Source organism: Pteropus alecto, unplaced genomic scaffold (genome assembly GCF_000325575.1).
Source record: "Pteropus alecto unplaced genomic scaffold, ASM32557v1 scaffold98, whole genome shotgun sequence".
Classification (NCBI taxonomy): domain Eukaryota; kingdom Metazoa; phylum Chordata; class Mammalia; order Chiroptera; family Pteropodidae; genus Pteropus; species Pteropus alecto.
In genome coordinates, this window is record NW_006443570.1 from 2440676 (window position 1) to 2456636 (window position 15961).

General features: G+C 52.7%; 2 protein-coding genes across 3 annotated transcripts in view; one reads left to right on the forward strand and one right to left on the reverse strand.

Annotated features, from left to right (window-relative positions):
- Nucleotides 1-390: 390 nt before the first annotated feature.
- On the forward strand, nucleotides 391-14186 carry PGAP3 (post-GPI attachment to proteins 3). Of its 2 annotated transcripts, XM_006924701.3 has the most exons (8): nucleotides 400-992; nucleotides 2221-2318; nucleotides 3122-3274; nucleotides 10618-10680; nucleotides 11292-11353; nucleotides 11727-11863; nucleotides 12131-12332; nucleotides 12512-14186. In XM_006924701.3, the coding sequence occupies exons 1-8, from the start codon at nucleotides 812-814 to the stop codon at nucleotides 12573-12575; spliced, it is 960 nt and encodes a 319-aa protein (XP_006924763.1). In that variant the 5' UTR covers nucleotides 400-811; the 3' UTR covers nucleotides 12576-14186. The 2 variants fall into 2 exon arrangements, with proteins under 2 accessions (XP_024897563.1, XP_006924763.1); XM_025041795.1 differs by lacking the exon at nucleotides 3122-3274 and having other exon boundaries at nucleotides 391-992.
- Nucleotides 14187-14868: 682 nt separating this feature from the next.
- LOC102883108 (phenylethanolamine N-methyltransferase) overlaps nucleotides 14869-15961 on the reverse strand; it is a 1746-nt gene continuing 653 nt past the window's right edge. The window contains exons 2-3 of the mRNA XM_025041595.1: nucleotides 15441-15757; nucleotides 14869-15310 (exon numbers count right to left, since the gene is read on the reverse strand). Coding sequence (XP_024897363.1) covers nucleotides 14869-15310; nucleotides 15441-15757 — 759 coding nt within the window. The remainder of the gene's footprint in view (nucleotides 15311-15440; nucleotides 15758-15961) is intronic.

Consider the following 15961-nt stretch of genomic DNA (forward strand, 5'->3'; position numbering starts at 1 on the left):
CTAGTGCTAGAAGTAAAGCAGGTAAACCAGACAGCAGAAGTCCTCACCCTACCTGAGGAAAATAGACCACTGTATACTATATCAGTCTCCAGGTGTTACCACTCTCAGAAGTGGTGTTTGAAATGAAACTAGAAGAATAAAAGTGAGAATAAGAGTGATATAGACAAGACAAAGCCAGGAGGCTGGAGAGACATGGCCCCTTGAGGTAAGTCTGAGGCAGGGGAATGAGGGAGATCAATGGGTGGGGCCCAATGGGTGCAGCGCTTGGGGGATTTTATCCTGAAGTAATTGGGAGCCAGTAAAGAATTTTAAGGAGAGTGACCTGGTCAAATTTGAATTTTTGTTAATGGAGCGAGGACTGGAAGGAGCAAAAGTAGAGGTAAGGCGATTCGTTAAGAGGCTGCTGCGGCTGTCTCGGCGACAGATGATGATGTCTTTAACTAGGGTGGTGCCAGAGGAGACAGAGAGGAGTGGACAGGTCCAGGTAACTCAGGAAGTGAAATCGAACAGAGCTAGTGACAGAAAAATAGCTCTACGGCAAATAAAGAGAATCTGGGAAGAAAAAATATGGGTGTTGGCAAAAGACTATTTTGCACCTTAATCCACCAGGCGTTTTCCTCAACCCCGTCGCCTCTATATAAGGAGATGACAGTAAAACAAGGGGCGGGGCAGGCGCCCACAAAAATCCGGGTACTTTTTATTTAAAAGAAGTGCACGTCAGCAGAGAGAATACAGAACGCAAGGCACTTCCGGTTACTCCGGATGTGAAGACTCCAAAGCTCCTCCGCCTGCGGAGGGCCAGGGTGAAGGGATGGCCGGGCAGACGGCGCGGCTGGTGCTGCTAGCAGGGGCAGCCGCACTAGCCAGCGGCTCCCAGGGCGACCGCGAGCCGGTGTACCGCGACTGCGTGTTCCTGTGCGAGGAGCGGAACTGCTCAGGGGGCGCACTGAAGCACTTCCGCTCCCGCCAGCCAATCTACATGAGTCTAGCAGGTAAGCCCCGCCTTCTATAAACCACGCCCCTTAGTTATGGCCCTCGCCCCTTACGCCCCCTAATATCCCTCTGCAATCACTGAACTTTAGTTTCCTACCCAGGCTCTATTGTGAGTTTGTGTGAGTGGAGCCCCAGGGTAATGAGAGCCTCATCAGCCAGTTTTATTTTTCCAGAACCTCTCATTTACTTTGTATCTATTAAGTCAGACGGCTATTTATTTAATACTCCTGGATACAGGACCCTGGAATGACACTGAAATCAGACCAGGTCTTGCTTGCCCTTTAGGGCTTGCAGCCTCCACGGGCCATTAACCTTCTCAAGTGCAAGATAGAGGATGATTTGAGCCCTAAAGCATTAGATTAAGCAATAGGAGCATAGAGGAGAGGAAGGAATAGTTTCTGGCTTTGAGAGGGTTGGAGCAGTGATCATTTGGAACATTCTGAAAAGGAAGGGCTTCTGGATGGATACAGTAAATTTGGACCTGTGGCCGTAGTGGGCACCTACTGTGTGACAGGTGTTAAAATAGTTAATTTTCACAATAGTCCTTTGAGGTAGATTTTGATTTTTACAGATGGGAAAACTCAGAGAGGTTAAGTGCCCTGCCCAAAGTCTCACAGCCAGTAAATGGTAATGTAAGATTTCCAGTTCTGGCCTATTTGGCTACAAGTTTGTTCTCTTTACTGTCTCTTTGCAATCCAGACAGAGGGAACAGACAAAGTGGAGCCACATCCAGTGGCTTAGTTTACTCAGGGAGCAGGGTGCATGAAAAAGAGTATTGGGAAATGAAGTTAGAAAGACAATCTGGGGCCTTAAAAGTCAAATTGAAGAATTTGGGCTTCATTTTTATAGGAGGAGGCTAAGATACCAAGGGTTCCTCCTTGGTGAGAACAAATCCTGTGTTTAGGAAGGGCAAACATGAACCCACTTATCCATAGATGAGTCCCATCAGATGCCAAGATCCCTATCTTGAGTGAAAGAAGAGAAGAATTATTTCTATTTGCTCACTGTACACCCCCCACTCCATAGAACGCACACACACACCTTTCCCTTATGTGTATGTCCCATCATCTCTCATCCATCAAGTGGGAAACTAGAATTTTGAGATTTCTTCTGGTTCTCACCAACCTGCAGGCCCTCTTGACCTACATTCGAGTTTGGGCTCCATTTAGGCTTTCTCTGTGTGCCTCTTGTACTGGGGGGTTCACCAGACCGATTTATCTGTTTCAGGCTGGACCTGTTGGGACGACTGTAAGTATGAGTGTATGTGGGTCACCGTTGGCCTCTACCTCCAGGAAGGTCACAGAGTGCCTCAGTTCCATGGCAAGGTGAGTTGGAGAGTCAGGGTAGGTAGATGATAGTGTGACAGAAGTAAAGTACCCCCCAGTTAGACTACATTGTCCAAACAATCTGATGAGTGTGTGTTTGGGGCAGGTACCTAATGGTACCTAATCAAAATCTAATGGTTTTCTTATGATTGGATGGGAATAATGTGTTCTGCTTCTAGATTTAGAGTGACAAGATTTAGGAGGCTTTGGGGTCTCCTTAAGAGTGGTGCTGGGCTTCTTAGGGTGGCTGAATGTCCACCTTGCTACAAGGACAAATACCCTGACTCACCATAGAATCCTCTCTGTTGGAGTCTGGATTAAAATAGCAATCCTCCCTCAGATTGCCCAGCAAGGCACAGTATGCTGGTGCCTGCCTTTTGGTCCAATATGATCTTGTTCCAGTCTGCTGAGGCTGACAAGAATTATTCTCCCCAGTTTGTCACAGAGTAAGCTGAGGTTCAGAGAGCTGTCAGTGATAGAGGAGAGATTAGGACCTCTGTCTTCTGGATGGCAGGTCTGTGCTTTTCCCCTAGGCCATATAGAACCATCTATTACTGGCCTACCTGGTCTTCCCAGAGAACGGACTTACAGTGCTGAGTGCTGGCCAGGATAGAGGGATGACCCTTATCCAAGGACTGGAGGGGAGCTCACTGACATGAAGAGGGACTGAACCTAAGGCTTTGCCTGGGTCTGGAGCTAAGGAACCAGCTGGGAACCTATTGATGCAGCAAGTCAAGAAAAGGTAGGTTGGGCCAGCTGGGGTTTCTTGCCCCTCAGGCCCCCTCCATGTGTTCTTTTTTCAGTGGCCCTTCTCCCGGTTCCTGTTCTTCCAAGAGCCAGCTTCTGCCGTGGCCTCTTTTCTCAATGGCCTGGCCAGCCTGGTGATGCTCTGTCGCTACCGCACTTCTGTGCCAGCCTCCTCTCCCATGTACCCGACCTGTGTGGCCTTTGCCTTGGTAGGTAACCTGGTAGAATTCCTACTTTACACCCTCATCTAGGAAGGGAGAACTCTTAGATCCCCACTCTCACCTTAGAGGGCTTCCATCCACTGAGCTTCCCTTCTGTTTTCCAGGGTTAAAGTTATAGCTGCAAGGTTTTCAGCATTGGAGAGGAAACAAAGAATGTGCTAAATTGGGCCTTACTTTTCTCACAGAGCCCTACGTCAGATTGTTTGGGAAGAAGGGAGAGATGCCCTGAAGGAGGAAGCCACTAAAAGACCCAGTAGGGCAGTTTACAGACACAAAAGGGAGATGGGTGATGGAGAGCATGCTAGAGCCATGGGTCTTTCCAAGGGCCCCTCTGGAGGATTTGAAGCAATCTCAACACTAACTCAGGCCTGGAAGCAGTGGCAGCCACAGCACTCCATCTAAAACTCGGCCTGATCTTAGACCATCCCTGGAGAAGCTGAAATATGTTTCATCTGAGTATCCAGGGAAGGCTCTGAGCTTTATAGTGTGACTGGTCAGAAGAGCCAGCATCCAGAGTCAGGAATTGTGTGAGAAGCATGGACTGTGTACAGATATGAACTGTGACAATCTTGGGCAGGGTGTGAGAGTAAGAGGTTGCCATGGAAGTCTCTAGATCAGAGATACCCCTGTAAGCCATAGGGAAATAATCCACACTCACTCACCTTCCCGCCATCAAAGCAGCCACTCATTCATATATTGAGCACCTACTGTGTGCCAGGCACTTTGCTGGGTGCTGGAGATCCAAAAGTACATAAAAACAGATGGGCCCTGCCCTCTGGTACTAATCACACAATTGAATGTAAAAGTGCAGTGGAGGAGAGGTGCCGTAGGGCCATGTGATGGGGGACTAGACCAGTACAGGGCAATCAGGGAAGGCTTCCCTAAGGAAGGGGCATGTGAGAGAAGATCAGAATAGTGGGTGAATGTTACCTAGGTGAATTCAGAGAGATTCAGAGTCATCTACGGAGACTGAATATGCATAGGCAAGAGAGAGCTCAGGTTATATGAGGACCTGAATGGCCAGGAGGCTTGCCACTTAGGAAACCAGGGAGTGGGGTGTGAGACTGGTAGGCACTGGATGAGGCCAGCCCATGGAAAGCTTGGGGGCACTATAGAGAACAGATTAGAAGTGGCCAGAGTGGATGCAGGGGCCTAGCTGGTAGTTTTAGCATAGGGCACAGTAGCTAGACTAAAGAGGTAGTGTGGGTCTTGGAAAAGGGAGTATTAAAGAGAAGTGCATTTGAGCCATGTTTTGGAGGTGACATTAAATTTTTTAAAAGTATTTCTTTAACAGACACATGCATAGCTCTTACTGTATGCCAAGCACCATTCTAAGCATTTTGTAAATATTCGCTTATTAATCCCATGATAAGCTTATGAGGTAGGTAGTATTATTACCCCCAGTTTACAGAAGAGGAAACCAGGATTGGAGGTTAAGTAACCTGCTCTAGGAGCCGGGGTCCAAATCCAGGGATCTGGCTCCAGAGTCCGTACCCTTCCCATCCTGGCTGTGCTGACAGCCTCAGCGGTAGAATAGATGAGGAGAGAGGAATCAGAGATGACCCTCGTGTTTTCACTTGTGAGACAGTGATAGAGACTGTGAGTGTGGATGTGATCACCAGGGAGAACTTAGTTAGTGAGAAGAGAAGGGGACTAGGACAGAGCCCTGAGGAACCCCAAAACTTAATGGCTGGATAGAGGAGGAGCCAGCAATGAGGACAGGAGTGGCCAGAGGTGTAGGTGGAAAACTAAGATACTGTGGGTTTGGGGGAGCCCCAGGACGAAGACAGGAAGGTAGTCAAGGAAGAGGAAAACTGATAGTGTAGGGGTGCTGAGAAGTCCACGCTGAGCCCCAGACTGGAGAGACGGGGATCAGAAGGAGGGCAAGGAAGGAGCTGTTACGCCTCTGGGAAATGCCGATCTTCCCTAATACTATTCATTCAACAGATATTAATAATAATTGCTATTAATGATGGAATAAATCACCTGACAGGCATTGTCCTACAAACTTTACCTACATTTTCTCATTTAATTCTAATACCACTACAAGCTCTGAGTAAGTCTCAGAATGTAAAAAAAACTTTGCCCAAAGTTAATAGCCAACAAGTTTGCAAATACTGGAGACAGGTTGGCATCTAGGGCTGTCTGACTCCGGGGTCTGAGCACTAAGCCCCTCTTCTGGGTTGTCTCCATAGACTGTGACAAACGTCAAGCATTTGCTGTGGGTAGAGACAGGGCTTAGCAGTCGTGGGAGGTGAAGCCCCTGCCCCAGAAGCTGAGCCCAGTGGGAGGTACAGGTCCAGCCAGCCTAGGAGGCAGAGTGCAGGCAGAGCCGAGGAGGCTCAGGTAGAGAGTCTGGGAGTCGTGACATGGGGAGACCACATGGTAACATCTGTCATGGAAGCCCAGAGAGAAGGAGAGGCTTTCCCTGGGACTTGCAGGCCTGGTCAGGCTTGGACACATACATATGAGGGGAGAAGAGGTTGGATGCCAGCATTTCAGGCTGGGGCCATAGCAGGAGCAAAGGTATGGAAGCTGGAAAGTGTGGGACCTCAATAGGCAACCTGGGAAGGTCAGCCTGGCCATTCTGTGGCTGTGTGAAGGGGAGTAGAAAGAGGGAAGATGGAGCAGAGAGGGCCCTGAGTGCCAGACTAGGGGGCAGGGACTGTGGTAGGGCCAGGAGCCTTGCATCAGCACAAACTATCACGTCCGGCCTGGGTGAGATAGTCACCACTTCCTACTCAGACCTCTCACTGAGAAGGGAATTTGGTCCTGGCTAAGAAAGCAGGAAGGACGAAGAAACTGAGGAAGATACGCCTATCCCCTTTCCCTTGAGATTCTTCCCGGGACACTGCTTGTCTCGGCCCCTCATCCCTGTCCCTAACAGAGAGCACAGGACAGCTCTGTCTGAACTCTCTGAGCAAAGCTCAGAGCTTCCTTGGATAGACTCGAGAGTCTAAGAGAGCCTCAGAGGGTCCCAGCCTTTGTCTTCATGACATGTGCCAAAAGCTAGTGGTCATTTCATGACTCTTCATCTCCCTGATTTTTGCGTCTTTCATCTCACTGTCATCTGCCACTCATTTTACTTCTCGGTGAGGTGTCACACTTCCCAGGGGTATCTGAGGACTCTCAGGGACAGAGCAGGAGATGTTAGGTGGGGAAAGGCAGATACCTGGGGCCAGAGTGTCTTAGGGCACCCTACGAGATATAGTGTCCTGGGACATGGAACGGCCTCAGGTTACCACTAGACCCTTGAGGGACGGAGTCTCAGCATTCACACACCCTTGGATGATCCAGTTTGGATTTTACACTTGATCTTTTTTCCTGTGTGTATTTGCAGCGGGGAGGGATCCTGCCTTTTCGGAGGGTATGGCAGTGGACTTTGTCCGGGCCTGGGTCTTCCAGAGCAGTGGGGCTCCTGATTTCTGTTGGGATGGGGTAGAAAGCTCCATCACCTACTCTTGGTTAGGCCTTGAGGTGGAGGGGTTGTCTCAGTCTTTTTCTCCGGGAAATGAGGAAACCTTGCCCCCAGCAGGACTAATGAAATTTTGGCATAAGAAGGCAGCTCCTGCCTTGACATTTAGGCCTGAGCTTGGGCTGGGTGGCGGCCAGGCTTTGGAGGAGCCCGCCAATGCTGTGTACACCACAGACCTTTGACTTCATGGAACTGAGGGCTCTGCTCTCTGCCAAAGCTAGGAGGCCAAACCAGTTCCCTGCCCCTTCATCCAACAAGGAAAGGTCCTCAGGGGTAGAGGTGAAAGCCTGACAGTGCCAAGAAAGCCCAAACTGTCTCTGCAGGAGGATTATGGAGGTAGGGACTGACCGTGCTCTATCTCTGCTGAGGAAACTATGGGAAGAGATGGGTTGAGGCTGCAGCAGAATGAAGGTTAGATTTCAGAAAGGACTTCCCGACAGTCAGACAAGAGCTTGTGGTACAGGCAATGACAGGAAATCAAGGAATCCTTTTTGATGGTGGAAAAAGCCCATCTCCTCCCATCTCCATCCACCTCTTCCCCTCTTCTCTCTCAGGGGTGAACTGGGGCAGGTTTGCCCTGCATGAGGCAGGGGATGAGACACTGTAGCCTCTGGTCTGGGGTGCCCAGGATGGCAGCAGGCATCATATTTAACATTCTGCCTCCCCCACTGCTGAGACACTGAGCTATTTAAAGACCCACTTGTCCCCACCTCCACGGTGTCAATGACAGCCCTGAGCACTGGGGCTTAGCGCTGGGGTCGAATTCCTGACAGATCTGGCTCACTTGACATCCAACCAGTTTCACGGCTGTGATATTTTTGTCTCAATTTTCTTATTTTCCAACAGACTGAAACAGCCTCCTGCTCTCCCTCTACCCAGCCTTCCCTGTCCCCCTCCATTTCTACCCTGGTTGGCACCCTGCCCCTGGTCTCCCCCTGTCCTCAGTGTTGACAAGAAGTTCTTGGAGCCTGCTGGGCCAGCCCATCTTCCTCCTGGCCCATCTGATTGGCTAGTTACCCCATCTCCCCCCTCCCCACTCTTCTCAAGCTTGGCTGAAGAGTTCGAGAACAGCCGTGCATTTGTGTCTTGGGGGTTTTCCCTTCCTTCCACCTCCCTATGTCCGTTTGAGTCTTGATCATAAGCTGAGTGAAGGGAACTAGTATCTCTTCAGTTCATTCTGGTGGGATAATGGCTCAGGAGCCAGGAGGACAGGGCTTTTCCTATAGCTGAGATGTCTGCATTCTGGGATTGAGAGACCTTTGGGCCCCATGGTTTGACCTGGAACACTGTGACCCTTGAAGAAGAGGAAGATGGGGATCAGGTGAAGGGAAGTGGTGGGGGGTCAGTTTGTTGGACGTGATGAAGAAACTGGTACTTATGAGGTACCTACTGTGTACCAGGCAGCTATAACAGCAACCATTTGTTGAGTGGTTTCTTTGTGCCAGGCATTTCACAGACATCATCCTCAGGACCCTCGTATGCACTGGGCACTGTTATTAACCCTGTTTTGTAAGTGAGGCAACTGAGGCCCAGAGAAGCTGTTATTTGCTCAAAATCACACAGCTGTTTAGGGGCTGAGGCAGAACTTGAACCCAGGGTCCATCTCATTGTGAATGCTTTGGACATTCTGCCCCTAGCCTGGAACTATGGGATGGACCTGGGCAGCTGTGGCGAGACCACCCCTTCTCCACCTAGACTTCCTTGGCCTGCAGGAAGAGTGGGAGGATCCCTTGGCCTCTCAGGTCTGTGGAGAGCTGTGAGGGTCCTATGCTGGTCAACAAGGTGGGGAGAAATAACACCTAATGTTTTACCCTATCCTGGGCCCTGAGCAGTACCCTGTACCTGTGTTACTCCTTAAATCCTTATCAACACTATGATTATTCACATTTTACAGATGAGAAAACTGAAGCACAGCAAGGTTAAATAACCTGCCCAAGGACACACAGGAAATGCAGAACTGGGACTTGAGCCCTGGTAGTCTGGCCCTAGGGCCTGCATTCTAATGACACTATCTCCCAGGTCTGCGGAGAGAGTCAGAAAAGGAGCCCCCCATAATGGGCCACTCCCCAGAGGAGAAGGGACTTTTCAGTAGTATAGGAACATCGAACAGGGGGAAAGTAGCCCTCACCCCTCTGCTTTACAGCTGAGCCCTGGCCTTGCGCACCGCCCCCCTGCTTTCACTGTTCCAACTGCCACTTAGCTCAGTCTTTTTGCCACCTCCCCCTTCCTGCCTGGTGACAAGGAGGCCTGGCTAGCTTCCAGCCCCTGCTGGGTTCCCCTCCTCCCTCTGTCACTGGCTCCAGGGCCATTCTCCTCCTCAGGGATGTCCCTGTTCCTGGCTTGCCTAGGAGACCTGGCCCATGTGATCACCTGGGTCTCATCTCCAGCCTGCCTCTCTCCCCCGTGCTGGCCCTGAGCATCACACTTCATGGGAGCAGTGTCCAAGAAGCCACCCTATTCTGTCCTCCAGACCATGCCTCCATTACTGTCTCTAGGGAAGGGGCAGCAAGAGGGATGGGACAGGATGGTGGTCCTCAAAGGAGGGAGCAACCTGACCTGGAATAATCACCTGACATCAAGCCTGGAAAGGGATGAAGGAGCATGTAGACCAGCCCCTGGTTTGTCCTCAGGCCTTTGTCTAGGTCATGAGGAGCATAAATACGGGACTCACCCAGGACCCAGGCCAGATAGGCTTGTCCCAGGAGCCTCCAGAGACTTCCAGGGCTGACTGGCTTTGCAAGGAGAGCCTTGCCGGCCCCCTTTGCATTCCTCTTCCCATTCTCAGAAGCCCCTTCAGGCCTCCATGAGGGAACGCATCTTGCCGTCTGAGCTTCTTGCTGTAGTACTGGATGGAGAGTGGCTTCCTGCTGTGCTCCCTCAGTGCCCTGCGTAGTTTTCCTGGCATATTGGACCCAAGTTAGCAGCTCTTGGCCTTTTCCTGTCTCTCGAAGGGTTGTCCCACTGTAGCTCATCCCTCCCTACCTCCAGGGCATCCAGGCAGGCTGTTTTTTTCCTTTGACTGGTTGTCACTGGTTTCCAGCACTTCCTCCCAGCCCATGTATGTATCTCTACCCCAGCCCACCCTCCTTTCAGTAATTTTGGCCTTTGCCTTTGATACAGCAATCTCTGAAAAGGTGCCAGCACCAACTCCCACAAGATGATATGTACTCTCTCCTTACAGTTAATTTCCAGGAAAAAGTCCTCAACAGTTCCCCTGGGCCCTTGCCCACCCCAGCTCCTCCAGTCCGGCTTCTCTGCTTCTCCCAGAGCTCTAAGCAGCAGCCACTGGTCTGGCGGGTTGGGCCGGCCCAGCCAGAAGGAAGCTAGGCTCAGTTGGCCAGCCTCCTCAGAGACTTGGCCCCAGTGGGATCTGCTTGATCTCCCTCCCTTGCTTGCTTGCTCTGGACACACCCCAAGCTGGCTCGAGCCCCTCCACCCCACCCACTTCATTCCCGCCCCCAGAGGCTGAGGTCACTGGCTCCCCTGGCCCGGGTGGGGCTGTCATCACCTGCCAGTTGGGGAAGGAGGCAAGGCCCCCCCAGTAGCTGTTGTCTTTAGCAATTGAGTAACCAGGGAACTTGACTTTGCCTGAACTGGTTCCCAGCCAGGCCAGAAACCTGGGGAAGCTTCAAGCCTTCCACCCGCTTTGGGGGTTCAGGGTGATAGGAAGCTGAGCCTGAGGGAGCTGGGATGAGTGGGAATAGAGGGGCATGGGTTTGTTTAGTGGGCTCCAGGAGCAAGGGGAAGTGCATTTCTCTGCTCAAAGAGCCCCTTTCCAAAAGTGAGACAGTTGTGAGCCCGGTGGGGGTCTTCCCCACCCTGGGGTGCCACACTTACCAGCCACCTCCCTCCTCAGGTCTCTCTCAATGCTTGGTTCTGGTCCACAGTCTTCCACACCAGGGACACCGACCTCACAGAGGTGAGCACCCCTCCTGCCTGGGGAGGGGAGGGATGGGGCAGAGCTGGCCCTTAGGTCTCATGCTGACTCCGTTCAGGGGGCACTCGCTCTGTGCTGGGCATCTTAAACTTGTTAGTTGCACTTGAGCCTCACTTAACCCTTGTGAGGTAGGTGTGATTATTGGTTCTTCTCAGCTGAGCCTTGGAAGGGTGAAATCACTTGCCAGAATCACCCAGCTAGTAAAGGGGTGCAGTCAGACTGGAGCCCACAGTTGTGGAACTCCAGACTGCACTCTGAATTCTTTGATGCTCTGGAGTCTTGGCGGGTACCCTCCACTAATACCTCTGCTTGAGCACAGTTTTTAAAAACTGCTGCTTGAGCACAGTTTTTAAAAATTGTATAATGTAAATACAAGGGTCAGTCTGTTAAATTCAGGAGTGAAACAGCAATGGGCAGAAGGGACACAAGACACAGACCCCACTGACTATAGGGCTTGGACTCCAGCTGTGTCTCTGCCACCTCTCCTTGCCCCGAACCCTGGTGGGTCCTCACTGGGCCCTATCCTCCATGAAGCCTTGTCCACCTCCTACTCCCTTCACACTGGCCCCTCATCCAGCTCTCCCTGTCCTCAGAAAATGGACTACTTCTGTGCCTCCACCGTTATCCTACACTCAATCTATCTGTGCTGTGTCAGGTGAGCACCTTGGCTGCCGCAGGGGCAAAATCAGGCCTCGGGGGGCGGGGGGGCGGGGGCAGAAAGGGGTCACACAGCCCTTCCCCAGGGCTGCTGTCCGCAGGGCCTTTTTCCCCAGTCCCTCAACACACATATAACCCTGAGGACTGGATGGGGACCCTGGGGTCAGACTAGGGGCCCTGGCTTTTTCCAAGGAGCTGTAGCATTTGGTCCCAGGCCCCTGGAGGATTGGAGGCCTGCCTAGCATGCCTGTTTTGGTGGAGGAGGGGGCAGTGGCTTCCATGTACTGATGTTGGGATGAGGGGATGCTTCGGGGAATTCTGTTCTGGGGACGGGCTACCCTCCATCTGAGCAGCTCTGGATGGTGACGCAGGACCGTGGGGCTGCAGCGCCCGACTGTGGCCAGTGCCTTCCGGGCCCTCCTGCTGCTCATGCTGACCGCGCACGTCTCCTACCTGAGTCTCATCCGCTTCGACTATGGCTACAACCTGGTGGCTAATGTGGCTATCGGTGAGGTGGGACTGGAACCCTGGGGAGCTGGACCAAATGCAAAACTGCCAGTTTGGAGTGGAAGTTTGGGGCTGATGCTGTTCTTGGAGAAGGAGGTTCTAGAGAGACCCTTGGGCTAGAGGAAGGGGAAAGATTTGGGGTAGGAGGTGGGGGGCTGGGAGGAGAGTCTGAGGTGGTCCTGGGGTCAAAGAGCATAGGAATAGGGGAGGCTTTGCGGGGTAGAAGGAGTTCCAGGGAGTGAGCATCTCCCCACCCCCACCTCCCTAGGCCTGGTGAACTTAGTGTGGTGGCTGGCTTGGTGCCTGTGGAATTGGCGTCTGCCTCACGTGCACAAGTGCATGGTGGTGGTCCTGCTGCTGCAGGGGCTGTCCCTGCTGGAACTCCTGGACTTCCCGCCTCTCTTCTGGGTCTTGGATGCCCACGCCATCTGGCACATCAGCACCATCCCTGTCCATGTCCTCTTTTTCAGGTGGGTACTACTCCCTCCCCAGCACTCTCCTTCCTTGTGTCCTTCCTCACCTGCTCCATAGGGCCAACTGAATTCCCTGCCACTTTGCCCCCTACCTGCTTGCCGACATTCACCCCCACCCTGCCCCCAGGGGGCGCTCTCAGAGTTAAGCCTCAGTGAGTTTCTTCCTCTGCTCACAGCTTTCTGGAAGATGACAGCCTATACCTGCTGAAGGAATCAAAGGCCAAGTTCAAGATGGACTGAAGGCCCTGGGAGCGGGACTGCCCTACTGGGGATTCTGCCCCCTCCCTGTTGGCTCTCCTCTCTCCAGTCCTTGAGATGATTTATTTTTTCCCTTTTGCATCTTGAACTTAGACATGAAGGGTGTGGGCCCAGAATCATGTCACCTGCCCATTGCTCACTCCACATGGTTCTCACAGGTCTTGGCATCTGTTAGGGCCTGGCCTCTAAGCATCTAGGGATAGAGAACGGGTAGCCCCTCTGGTTCCTGAGCTGAACTGGAGTGGAGCTGTATTCTTAGCCACTGAGAGGAGAGCTGCCTCTGCCTCTCTGTCAGCCTCCTCCTCATCCCCTCACTGCCTAGGTGGTTCCCCTAGCCCTCTGGCTAGCTGGGAGACCAGGTGGTACCAAGCGTCTAGGGATCTTTTGTTACCCCCATGCCCTCCTCCAGGGACCACTAGGTGGCACTAGACACTTGCTCTTTGGCTGCCCACGTTTTAAGGCAGGTGGCATTTCCCCCTTGGGTTCTTGAGGGACCAAGCTGTTGGGATTGAGGAGCAGTCTCACCCTGACTATTGCCTTGGCCAGACCCCTAGGCGGCCTCGTCACACTCCCCATTTTGGGCCAGGACCCCAGAGAGCCCAGGACAAGAGTGCCCCTGGCCTCTGTGTTGGTGTTCTGGTTGGGAACCTACACACAAGTATGTAAGAGAGTGTGGATCAGACCAAGTGTGTAGGTGATAGGGTGGTGAGCACAGGCCTGGGGTGTGTGGAATGCTGGGTAGGACAGTGTGTTTGAGCTCTGGCCTGGTACAGTGTGGAGAGTGGTTTTAAAGTGTGTGTGTTGGGGTGGGGGTTAGTATAAGTTAGAGGAGTATACATAGACTGAGCGTGAGTGCAGATGAGTGTACCACATAGGGGACTTTGGAGCAGGATGAGAATCAAGTCACAATCACCAACCATTTATTGAGCACCAACTCTGCAAAGCCCCAGGCCAGGCAGAAAGCCAGAGTATCCCCAAGATCTGGCTGGGGGTATGGGTGTCCAGGCTGTATGTTTGTATATGTGTTTGTATATGTGTTTCTGTCTGTAAAAAAAGGCCCCCTTTGCAAACCACATAGGGCACCTACACAACTCAAGATCACCTTCCAGAATGAGCAACTTGGGAGGCAGAAGGAAGAGGGAAAATGGGCATTCTCCGGGCCCCTCCAGCCCAGTGCCCTGCCTACTAAGCCCCTTTGCCACAGCCTGGACCCTGGGGAAGGGTAGGGGCAATCTGAGGGAGGAGGGGAAAAGGCTTGTGGCTGGGTCTGGTTTCTAGCCTTCCCAGAGGCAGGCGGCAGCTGTGCTGTGCCTGCCCCCCACTAAAGGTGACCCTGTCAGTTGCTGGCAGCTCTGGGATAGATGCGGAGCTCCAGAAACTTTCCATCCTAAGGCATTCCCTGTAATTAGAACAGGGACAGGGCATCTCTTGCTCTTTCCCGGCTGCCTTGTCCCTCCCTGGGGTAGGGGCACTATGCTAAGACTCCAGCCAAAGGGACTGGGGTGGCCTGTGTTAATTTCTTTTGATACTGAGAAATATTTTAAGGTTGGAGGGTAGCAAGAGACATTCTTAATAAACCATTTTCCAACCTCATCTACCCTTGTTCGTAGTGTGAGTACGGTGGGCTGGAAGGAAGGAGGAGACAGCACTGGCTAGAGGCAGCAGATGGATGGGGTCTCTACTTAGGTATGTGGGTGTGAGGGTGGCGGGGACCAGATACAGAGCAACAGCAGAGCTGTGCGGAACTCCAGTCCAGCTCGTGCAGGGAGCTGGGGGAGAGAGCCGGCGCCCGTTCTTCCCCTCTCACTTTTCTGGGCTTTTGTTTGTGCCTAGATTGTAACCCTGCCTCCTTCAGTTTCCGCTCAGTCTCTTAATTCTACCCCCATCCTCCCCTTCTGGCCTGAACCTTTCTGAGCTTCATCTGCAAACAGGATAACTGGACCTGCTGCTGAGTATGAGGACCAAATGGACTTGGTAGGTACCTGACACACAGTAGATGCTGACCAAGGTCCCTCTGACCTAGGCCTTCCTTAGTTTGGGAAGAATGAGTGGTACAGAAACCTACGTTCATGGAAGCTTCTGGAAAAAACGGTTAGGATCGATGTCTTCCCACATCCCCACAACATAAGAGCAAGCTCTTGGTCCTTGATGCTTCCCAGGAGAGCTACAGAAAGCACTGACACTCAGCAGCAGAGACATTTCTTTATTAGGTGCCACCTCAGATAATAGGGAATATGGGTGGATGAGGGCTGCTGGCACTGGCTGCACTGGGGCATCACACCCCGACCTTCTTCTGGGCCCAGGCAAAGAAGATGCCTTTGACATCGTCTACACCTGTCCGAAGATGGGCAGGCATGGTGTAGGTGCGCAGGTCCCGCACCTCGTAGCCGCTGTGCACCAGGGCCTCCCTCACCTCTTCCTCACACACTGGCACCACTACCAGCCTGACTTCCCCAGCCAGGTACCACGACTCTTCCAGGGCCCCAATGAGGAGGAGGTGCCCCCCAGGCCTCAGCAGTGTGGTGATATGGTCCAGGGCCCGCTGGAAGCTGGCAAGATCTGGGCTCACTGCCTCTAGGCAGAAGGCAGAGACCAGGGCATCAGCAGGCAGGGGAGCCAGGCTCCCAGTACCCAGGGGCTGGGGCTGGTGCACATCAATGGGCAGGACCCTCTTCACCGTGGCTCGAAGCTGGTGCTCTTTCTCCTGCCAGGACTCACTGTGCAGGGGCAGAAGGTGGCATCAGGACCAGGGCTCAGGACAGCCCCACACTCAATCCTCTGTTACCCTCCCCCCATTAGCCATTGTATGGGAGGCCCCCTGCCCAACTCTCATCCCCTAGCCCTTACCCCTTGCCCTCAATGAGGCAGACGTGCCGGCTATACGTGCTCCAATCAAAGGCCCCGGCTTCCTCCCGCAGCCAGAGCCCCAACTCTTGGCGGTTCACCTCCAGGAAGTCTGTCATGGTGATGTCCTCAAAGTGGGTACAGGCGCTAAGCAGCTGGTATATGGTGGGGCCTGAACCAATGTCGATGAGGGTGCGTCCAGACACCTCACCTAGGTGGGGCAGAAGAAGGGGGTCCTGGTGCCAGGCCTGTCCAGGTGCCCCCTCCCCCACCTCAGTTACTTCTCCCTTAACTGCTTCTCCTCCTCCCTCTATGTGTGTCTGTCACGAAAAAGCATTGGCTCTGGAATAGGACTAACCAAGGTCTGAGTTCTGGCTCCAACATCCACGGACTTCCCCCAGCAAAGGAACCTAACTCCTCTGAAACTCAGGTTCCACATCTATAAAACCACACCTACCCGTGAGGATTAAATGGGGGAATCCTCTGGTGCCTGGCAGTTTCTCTCAGTTGTCTCTCCCTCCTCC

Coding starts and splice junctions, on each gene's coding strand:
- PGAP3 (XM_006924701.3), top strand. CDS start 812: ATGGCCGGGCAGACGGCGCGGCTGGTGCTGCTAGCAGGGGCAGCCGCA. Junction 11,864..12,130: donor GGTGGCTAATGTGGCTATCG/GTGAGGTGGGAC, acceptor CCACCTCCCTAG/GCCTGGTGAACTTAGTGTGG. Junction 12,333..12,511: donor GTCCATGTCCTCTTTTTCAG/GTGGGTACTACT, acceptor CTCTGCTCACAG/CTTTCTGGAAGATGACAGCC.